The 10,643-nt window shown below is 36.6% G+C and overlaps 1 protein-coding gene across 4 annotated transcripts in view; it reads left to right on the plus strand.

Annotated features, from left to right (window-relative positions):
* The window catches only part of LOC139150210 (glutaminyl-peptide cyclotransferase-like), a 67,613-nt gene extending 57,651 nt beyond the window's left edge, over positions 1-9,962 (plus strand). For 2 of the 4 annotated variants that reach the window (XM_070722431.1, XM_070722430.1), the window contains exons 4-8: positions 2,515-2,604; positions 3,691-3,867; positions 5,106-5,205; positions 6,144-6,260; positions 6,952-9,962. In XM_070722431.1, coding sequence (XP_070578532.1) covers positions 2,515-2,604; positions 3,691-3,867; positions 5,106-5,205; positions 6,144-6,260; positions 6,952-7,115 — 648 coding nt within the window. In that variant the 3' untranslated portion in view covers positions 7,116-9,962. The remainder of the gene's footprint in view (positions 1-2,514; positions 2,605-3,690; positions 3,868-5,105; positions 5,206-6,143; positions 6,261-6,951) is intronic. The other 2 variants (XM_070722433.1, XM_070722432.1) reach the window with 1 other exon arrangement.
* Positions 9,963-10,643: the final 681 nt, after the last annotated feature.

The raw sequence follows: 10,643 nt of genomic DNA on the forward strand, positions 1-10,643 counted from the left end.
TGAGTGACAACTGGCAATAGCTAGGTAGACCGCTCCGTGAAAATCGGCCTAAACGATTCTCAAACATATATTATTTGCATACCATGAACATAGACTGTTTCATAAACACCTAGGCCATACAGGTATCTGCAAAGTTTCACAAAGTTTTTTAAAACTACGACGATTAGGGGAAAAATCGCTTTCTGAACAAAGGCAATTGCCCTCAGGAGACAGTCGTTCCATGATTCAAACAATTGTCAATCATTCGGTGACGCGCAGAGGCGTAAACTGGTCAAACATTTGCTGTGCATACGAGAACAATTACGATGTAAACAAACTATATGTAAACTTAGAGTTATATCAGCGGGCGAAGGATGAAAACTTTGTGTTGCCATCAACTCTTTTGCTAGCTTTTATGGTGCAATGACATCACGAAAGTGAACCATTTTCAGACGTGACTTAGCAAGAGGACTAGTCAGTAAGCTTACCCGTAGTATGATGTTTTCTAGTGAAAAGCGCGTAAGCAGAGTCTGTAGTTTGCACTGAGAATGGCATCGAAAATAACCATCAAAACATGGCGGTAGCCTCCATGATTTATTTAATTATTGTCAGTTGAAGAGATCCACGTTTTTAACAACTTCCCCCTTCCAAATCTACAGCCGAACGTGACGGTACTGAACAGTTGTTTTGGATATATATGCTGGCCCCGAAAACGGCCGTATGTACACGTGTTTTTACACGTGGAAATGACATGTCGTGTTCGGAGGGCTGGTACTAGTAAGGTTTTGATATACCGATTATCCCAGTTACATTTGGACTTCTGTGATGAGAATTTAACAAAAATTGTAAGATATTTGAACAGTTGAAACATTCAATCCTTCAGTTGAAGATGAGCAAGTTAGCGCCATCACTCAATCTTGTAAACGCTTTAGGATACGCGTGTCTGAGGACAGCTCATTGATTCCGCGCTACATCGTAATAATATTTCGGCAAAAGCTGGACTTTAATTCCTTCAAGAACCATGGAGGTAGAAAGAAAGACGGAGAGGAACCCAGTCTGTCATTGATTCCAGTCGAAGGTTAACAAACGTTTCGAGCAAAACTTGCAATTGCTCCGAAAATAAACATAACTCGTGATAATTTTTCGATATCACCCCGCCGCCAAGCAACCGAGCAACTGACCGCGATCGCTATTACAGATATCGTGATACACGAGATTCAAGGAAGTCTCGACCCTTCCATGAATTTCCTTTATTTTTTGCGATCGGTCATGACGTCGCCGTTTACCTATTTCCTACCCTTTTCCTTCCTAGTTTTTCTTTCTTTTTTCTTTCGAGTTTTGCCATGGCATAACTGAAACGAACCGGGAAACGAAGGCTGTACGTACCCAAGCCTGAGTGTGATTTGAGAGCAAACAGATTACGCAGATAATGCGAACGATCGCAACCGTTGCCAACAGACTCATTATGCAGAGCCATGCCCCAAAACGCCCACCAAACTTGGCACTAATCCTGATCCCGGTCCATTTCGAGCCGGGCTGTAATGGTTGTATCACAGTATTCGATATATCTAATTCTGTATTGTTTCCATTTTATATTCTGAATAATTACATTAAACATATTTCACTGTCTCCAGTACATTTCATTTAAGTATTTTCACTTCATGCACTTTATCCCTTTCACACATGTTCAAATATCTGACCAGAGAACAAACACTAAATAGTCCAGGATGGGAGCTACAGTGTCATTGACGCTATTTTTGTGTCAGGCCTTAATTTTCAAATGAAATTTGACTGAAAAAATTAGCCAGACAAAACAGTGTTAACACTAGCCCATAGAAATCTTGCGTGTAGTATGGATGTACCCGTAATCTGTATATATTTTATTTCCATTACATGTGCGGTAAGAATACTTGTGTCATCAGAGACAGTAGTAAAAGTAGTTGCACTTTTCATCATTTTTGCATTAACAGATTTTCAATAATGATCATGGAATGGCTGATATTATATGATCAGGGTGTGGTTGGGTAAGAAATTGTTTGATTGAATTCATTCGAAAAAAGTGATGCCAGCTGCTAATTTTTAGTGTTTTTATACAGCATTTCAAAGTGTAAGTACTTGTCAAAACCAGCCTGTTGTCGACAATTTGCATTTCCGGACTGACTGCAATAACAGTGGGTGATTACTTCAGCTAGGGGCAGTGTGTTGCCATGTACACACAAAAATATCTTTCCCTGTAAATTGATATATTTCCATTGCTTTTCCATGTCAAATTTTGATTGACAATTTCATGATAAAGTGACATATTAGTTTCTATTGTAATCAAATTCATCAAAGATTTATGGATCCTTATTTGGTATTCTAAACATACATTTAGTATTCTATTCCTAGTGCAGTATCATACAACTTCATCAAGTATCTTTCAGTAATGCAAATCAGGATTGTGTAAATTGAAAAAAGCAAAAATCAAAACTGTACTATTGCTCTTTTTTGTCTTGTTTTGTGTGTTTTTGTCTATTCTTTTGTTTTCCAATTTAGCAAATACGGCAGCGCTCTGCCCGGAAGCGATTAAAATCTATGAACAAGGGCCCCATTACAAAAAGAAGACGCAGTAAAAAGCCTGTGAAGGTATAACCACAGTTCAATTCAAGATACGTATGATGTCATTAACTGACTAACTCTTGGATGTTGTGGTTTCTCCACATTTTTATTTTGATTGATTGTGTTCATTTCTTTGATTTCAAAGTATTTGCGAATGTGGAAAAGTCGGATGATCTGGAACTTGAAGTTGATGATATAAAATCATTTTAATTCAAACTTTGATTGAAGTCTTAAATCTTGTCTGCAGTGTATGATTACATAATACGCTTCATTGAAAACTCTGGAGATCTTTGACGAAGGCTTCTAAAATCTGTTTTCACAAGATCATGGCATCGTTTGCGTTGGCTGTTCAATCTAGTCAGATTGTCTGAACAATTTTGAATCATGACCACTAAACTGTGTGTTCACCAGTACGTAGGTGTTGGCTGACTGGTTGATCCATTGATCTGTAATTGAGGTACATGATTTCTCCATCATTCCGTCATTTACTGGTGCATTTTCTTGAACCATTTGGGAATAAAAGGTCTTCGTAAAAGAGAACATAAAGAAACGGAGTGTAATAGGTTTCCTGAAAAGTAATGGGGAGACGTCAACAAGTTTTATGTCAGAATAGTCAACTCACGCCTATTAGCTGGTCCAAAGTCCTACAACTTTTATAGACAGGCATTATAATGCAGTTCATTAAAATCGTTGTCAGTCATAATAGTGTTAGTGTTAATTGTATTTATAATGTACTGAATGTACTACAGCAGTTGATGCCGAATGTGAGCGTTTATTTTCAGCTGTTTCCATGGCTATGCTGGGTGCTGTACGTGCTCATCCATGCGTTATATTTGTTTGCTCCCAGTTTTCATTGCATTCTTGTTGCGGTCTACGTGATCCTGTTTCCATGGTGACTGTCTCACAGCATCCATGATTGATGACAAAAAGTGAAATATGCGCGTAGGTGATTTCAAAATTAGCCGCTGAGAAGAGTAGATAACGGGGGGATGATGTGGTTCAAATTATTGGTGATTAACTACATATAATGATGAATAAGTCTCTCTGATGTCGTCGATGCGTGTTTTTTGGACCTTACTGACAATAATCAAATCATATCTGCATCGTTTCCAGGATATTACATTACAACTCATTTTCTTTGATGGAGAGGAGGCCTATAACGGTGAGGGCGCTGTTGCAGAATGGGGGAGCTCCAACAACTTGTATGGTTCCCGTCATCTGTCACAGAAGATGAAGGACACTCTACATCCACCAAACAATAAAGATAAGACCAATCAGCTGGATGCAATTGTAAGTTGCAGGGGACTTCTGAGTTAAAGTGAACTTTATTCTGTCTTATCATTCACCATTTGATATCATATTCCATATGGTGTGTTCACAGATATTTATAGATTCATATGTGATATTTTCAGTCATGTTTTTACCTGACCATCTCAAAATCAACTTTTACCCATCTGGTTTAAGGTAGAATGAGCCTCAGGGACAGGTAATAAAACTCTCAAATGTACAATATTCTTTTAGCCTATCATTTTTGGGGGCTCATGGGAAGCTTATTGGTTAATGAAAGTTTCAGCAGCTTAATTTTGTGAAAATCAGGAACTTTATTTTCTCCCATAGAGATAACACAGGGATGTTGGCCATTTTGAATTTCAAATATCATTAAATATTGGGTTATTTGTTTTTCTAATACCAAAATTTTCACAGTGACCCCCGATTTTTATTCTTGATTTTGAAATGATCGAACGTTTACTTGAGGAAAGTTTGAGCAACAGTAAGTCTTTAAATCTCAAGGCGTGAACTATCTTAATTTAAGTGCAAGTGTTTCTGGAGATTCCCTTTTTTACCACAAAATTTCAGAATCCATGATGAGAATTGAGTGTACTGACGAACTCCTCTTTTAGCACTGTGCAGTTTACTAGTTGGTACTGCTTTGTGCATCACCATCCCCATCCAGTTTAACCCATATCCTTCCAAGTTCATATGTCACCATCACGTCAAGCTGGTTAAAACCAGTTAGGTATAACATGTACCATATGTTGCATTTTAACAAAATCTTCAATATTTTAAGATCCTTGAATATCTAGATACTGGAATGATTTTTACTGACTCATTGTACTATAAAATACCGTGGCAAGTAGGTGAAAATACGTATAGATCTGGCTCAATGCCGTGTTTACTGACCCAGCAGATGGGTGAATTGATACTGTTTGCAAGGATAAAGGTTGATATGTAATCAAGCCTTTATCACCTAGTTGTGTACCATATGTGTTCATTCTCTATGTACTGCATATAGAATTCAGTTTACAATATCTACAAATGTAACGTGACAGCTGTTGATCTACTTTTATATTTGCATATTGTTTTTCGAAAATGTTGTCAAATTTTGCCTATTTTGCAGACTATCTTTTTACTCATTTAAAGGTGTTCAACTGCATCTGGGAACAAGTCAAAAATAGTTGACACATTCTGAAATGATATAAACCGCTGTGTTTTCTGACTGTCTTGCGATAATTTCTTGTGTCTTAAAGGATGTATTGGTACTCCTGGATTTGATAGGACACAAAACTGCTACTTTTATGAATCATTATAGCAAGACAGCCATACACTTCCAACGGATGCAAAATATTGGTTGGTATTAATCTTCCTACTCTGTGTTGTGTTGAAACTGGAATGAAAAATGTATGTTTGTAAAATTATATTTACTATGACAGTCTTGATCACATGGAACCTATCCTTTATGTCTAAGTAGAAAGTTTCCCTATTATTTAAAAGTGATTAATTTCCCCTGATGGAGCAGCATCTATTTTAACTTTAGATTATGACATATTAGTTTATGAAATTTATGAGTACATGTAGTTTTGTCCAAACAGAAAACTTGTACACCTGTGTATCTCATAAGAAACAGCATAGACACTCACAAGGCCTTATTTGTTATGCTGATCCTGTTGTACACTGTGAATGTACACTGGTGCGCCCTCAACGGTCTCAGTGCCGTTTGCTCATAAAGCTAAGCAAGATAGGTATATTGTATTACCAAACTTTGTAGGCAATACCAGTTCACTGAGCCTTATTGTTGAAATTGCATGTACTGTCAGAAGTATATTACACATTGCATAGCTAAGAGAAGGGTTGTCGAAACCTTAAACATGACATTTGATCCTGCAATTTTCTTTCGAACCTTGTATACATCACCACTTTTGCTCAATCAGGAATGTGATAAATACCACCAGCCATCTTCACCATTCTACCGGTATATTACCACTGTCCTTATTGTCAAGCGGACATTTTCAATTTTGTCATGGCAAAATGTTCAATTTTGAATTGTACACAACACGCAAGATACTAGGAATATCAGGTCATGTATTATCTTCGTCAGTAATTTTGCAATATTGGGGAACTTTAAATTTTGATATGGCTACAGTGTCTCTTCAGAAATGTTGACTTTGTCAAGTGACTCTTGAATGCGATTGGCTAATAGTTAAGTATATGTACGTAGCTTATTATGTACGTAGCTTTTCAAGTTTGTGAATGGTTTTTAATAACCATCACATGTTTTTCTCTTACAGAGAGTCGCCTTAAGAATGGTCAGTTACTGTCCACAACTCAGAATCATAAATACTTTCAGGGAAAAAGTGCAAGTGCTGGTATTATAATGGATGATCAAGTACCGTTTGTTGAAAAAGGTAAACTTTGCATGTCTTTGCTTGCTTTGCTCCAATAGCGTAAGCATATTTGTGATAGCTTTCCAGGTAGTGTGCGATTGTAGAATATTGAATATCTGTCCATCGCTGATAAGTTATTATCCGTTCATTTTCATACTCATATATACTTTGAATGAATAAATTATCATTGAACCAGCTGCGCTTCAGATGCAAGTTTTTCCTTGTACTTTATTCCGTTTTCTATCTAAGTTGTAACTAACTTTTTGTCCTTCTTCAACCGATGTCGGCCAGAAAAGTAAATTTGTGATTTCTATCACCAAAATGAATGTCATTGCTGGTTTTTGATTTGATGCAAATGACTTTTAATCGGTACAACTGTGTATTAAAAGCTGGATATTGTGTTTATGTTAATGGCTACATGCAACTCCAATTATGGCTTGAATCCATTGGTTAAAACTGTCGTTTGACCATTCAAAAAAAGGTGAAAGTTCATTTGTCACATCCTGTTAACCACCAGTATTGGTTGTAACTGTTCATGATTGTATGACGTAGCAGAAGTTTCTCATATCAAAAGTTGATATTTGATGGCAATGGAAAGAAATGTGGAAATCAAGTTAGGTTTCATTGATCTCAATGACATTCCATAAAATGTACTCTTTAATCTTAAACAAACTTTCCGTAATTCTTACATTATTTATTTTTGACTTTCCAGGAGTGCCCGCTCTGCATTTGATATCAACTCCATTCCCTTCTGTCTGGCACAAGTATGATGACAACAGAGATGCAATTGATTTCACCGCTGTGGAAGATCTCAGTAAAATTCTGCGAGTGTTTGTAGCAGAATACCTTGCTTTGAATGTTCCTCCAAAGAAGTAACTCTGTATTGCCGGAATATAGTTTGAAATTTATGAAAGCTAATTATGCAAGCAGCTGATTGACTTAATTTGGCAGATGCTGCGCTCAGTCATGGCTTTCTTCTTTATCATCAGCTTTCAAGTTTAGCTGGATCAAAATGTGTTATCTTCTAGCATTGTTTTCTCTACTTCAGTTCGATAAAAGGTATATTATATTGTTCTGCCCAGTGAAAGATGCTGGAATATTGGGTGACACAGCCTGTCTCCCACCTTGTGTGGTGAGTTTAATGAGGAAATAATTCATGGTAATGCATATTAGGTTTTCAAATTCAGTGACGCTTTATGTCTAGGAACAGGCTGAGAGTGCTTCTCTGAAAATTTATATTCCAGGTGAATTCAGTGAGCTGAACAATTTAAATAAAATAAAAGAACTATTTGAAAAAAACAAGTGCATTGGTCCTTTAATGTGGGACCACTTCATTTTATGATGTTCCTTTTCATATTGTCATTTTAGCCTTCATTTCGGTTCACCTCATAAAAGCTTTCATTGTTCCTCATGAGGATCAGCTCACTTGCTTAACATGTGTTTACTTTAGCCAAATAATGGTTTTTGAAAATACCAAAAGAAAACACTCTATTTGTAATTCCGAGAGATGTTTAGGATGAGCTGAAGTTGAGTTCAAAAGTACTATCTTGTCATCCCAATCATTATCATGTAGAGATGCAATGTGATGTCATCACCATTAACATTAATTCAAATAAGGGTGAAAGCTTGAGAATTCACTGATTCATTGAAAGACAGTATTGTACAGCATTGATAGTATGGTAGATAATATTCAAGTTTATTCATAAACTGTGGAAAGCTGGGACAAGTCTTGGTTTTGTTTTTTAGGGCAATTTAAATTGTTTACTTTTATCCTCAAAGTAAAATCAAAAATTATTTTTAATTTGGAGTTGAATTATGGAAGACAACTTTATTTGAAGCAAAAAGTATAGAGTTGCTGTGAGGTTTAACAGTAACTGTACTATCCCTCATAGAAATTCATTTCTTCGTAGTTTTAATTGCAACCAAGTGCCTGCAATTGTTTTGAAATGAAAAAAAATTATGAAGCACTTACATGTCTAGATACACATTATGTGGTTTTTTGTTTCAGTTTTGTCTTGTATTTTTGTGCGTCCAAAACTGATTTCATCTTGAATGGTCACCACGATTCAGGACTTACAGTATGAGCATGTCCTCTAAGCCATGTGCAATGCTTTTATTTTGATCTCTGGTGCATGCATGCATGCAAGACTTTCCTCTAACTGTCAACCAGTGTGATGTTTTAGCTGTTTGAGCTTCTTTAATGGCATTTTAATGAATGTACTTAGAATTGCAATGTGTCTAGTTTGTTTTATGATTCATGTGTACATATGCTCACCAAATTAAGACAAGCCCACTTTGTAATACTGTTTACACTCGTGGGAACAACACACACACACACACACTTGAACTAACTCTCCCAGAGGAAGGCCAATGTTTTACTTATATCTCTGGATGGTTCTATGGGTAGTTTTACAAAGGAATGCTATTGTTGCTTGTAGACATGGCAATGAAGGTCACATTAGAAAAAGTCTAACTTTCTTAAATACTCTCTTGACAGATGTGTATATATACTTGTGTATATAAAATGGCCATGGTATAAAATAGGCCCTCGCAGATCTGCCAAATCAGGTATATGAATGTCTAGAAATTCTATTTTTATATAAACAGAGATTATTTTCGTGTGTATGCTTTCAATTCCAGGGTTTCCATATGGTTTCCATAGCTCACACATAACTGGTAAATGACGGGTCATAGATCATGCTAGATGTCCGACCCCTTTTCACCTTTGACATTGGAACCTGACCTGGCATGTTTGACAGGTCATGATAATGAAGTGTGATCTACTATCCATAGTCACATGCAAAAGCCTTCCATAGATTTTGTCTTTGCCTTGGAAACAACACAAACTGTACTTTTTAAATTGTTTTTATTCTCGAAATTGATATAGAATATTACATGCAGCACTTGACAAACATCTTGCAATTGATTGTGCTCAAAACTGTTTGCTCACAGATTCTTTTCAGAAGATCACTTAACTGTACTCTGTACATGGAAGCCTTCCAAGTAACTTTTTAACCCATTCACACCCCAAATCCCTGTAAACAGGTCCACAGTCACCAGTGATAACAAAGGGTTTGGGCCAAACCATGGTGGTGAAAGGGTTAAGCCTCAATGCATACACACATATCATGTAACTGCTTTAGGATAATTGTTGTTTATACGGGCATATCCATTCTGGCATATTTTGTTTGATCTCTGTAACTTCTTGAGGCTCAGTCTCTTCTGTAGTCCTTCATTTACAACAAATGAATTTCTTGTAACATGGTTTTAATATCATGCGGGTTATTAGATGACTGTAGGCCAGTGGAACAGTACAGAAAATTAGAGAGTCATTTGGTCACCATGGTGAAAGCCTTTTCTGTGCTTTATGTGTTTTGCTTTCATGATTAGTGAAATCAAAAATTAAAGAAATGAAGACTGAAATATAGATATTGCAGATGCAAGATACTCAGAGTTAAAGGTATACTGTCACCTGTTCCAATTTTGCCACAGTTACCATGGAAAGAGAAAATATAACCAATCACAGATTTTAAGCGGGTGGCGGCTTTTTAAAGTGCGCCCTCACATGGTATTTTGAATACCAAGGAACGCCCCTTTGACCATATATTGGCATATTTAGATTACAGGTGACTGTATACCTTTAATACAATATTTAACAATGTGGTATACATTTACATGTAATGTTAAGTATGAGGAAAATAAAGGTTAGTTCTTTGAATGCTTCTTTGTCTACAAGTCTCACTTCATGCTGTTGTTGTCAAATCTAAGCTTTCAACCAACTTCTTTCTCTCCTGCTTCCACAACCCCACCCCCTTCCTTCCCTCTCTGCCAGGTTGCCCAAACGTAGACATTTTAATAAAATTTAAGTCAGAATGTGCCATGGGGACAGATATTCAGACTCAAAAACTTTTAAAATATTTTCTTGGCCTAACACTAGAAAAAACTTTTGTCTTGTTTTTCAAAATCGAAAATTTTATTTTTCCTAACAGAGAGGGCGGCCATTTTGAATTTCAAATACGGTAAGTGTCAGGTAATTTGTTTCTCTAGTACCAAAATTTGCATGGTGACCCCTAATGTTTGTTATTGATTTTGACAGAGAATGGTTAAAAGTTTGCTCAAGGAAAGTTTGAGCAAAAGTTTCTCTTTCATTTTTGAGGTGTGAACTACTTTAAGATGTTTCATTTGCATATCCATTTTGCACTGATTTTATAAGAAATGCCCTACAGTGGCATGAGGGAGCTGGGACACCACTGAAGTCCCAGCTGTATGTACTGTTGGATGCAAGAAAAGGGTTTCACATCTTTCCACAACTCTTGGTGGCGCTGTTCATGGCCGCCAAAGGGCCAGGTTTCTGCACTTCAGGTTTGGAAATGATGCACCTAACACTGACATTGAACAGATAAA

This window comes from Ptychodera flava, chromosome 14, assembly GCF_041260155.1.
Source record: "Ptychodera flava strain L36383 chromosome 14, AS_Pfla_20210202, whole genome shotgun sequence".
NCBI lineage: Eukaryota > Metazoa > Hemichordata > Enteropneusta > Ptychoderidae > Ptychodera > Ptychodera flava.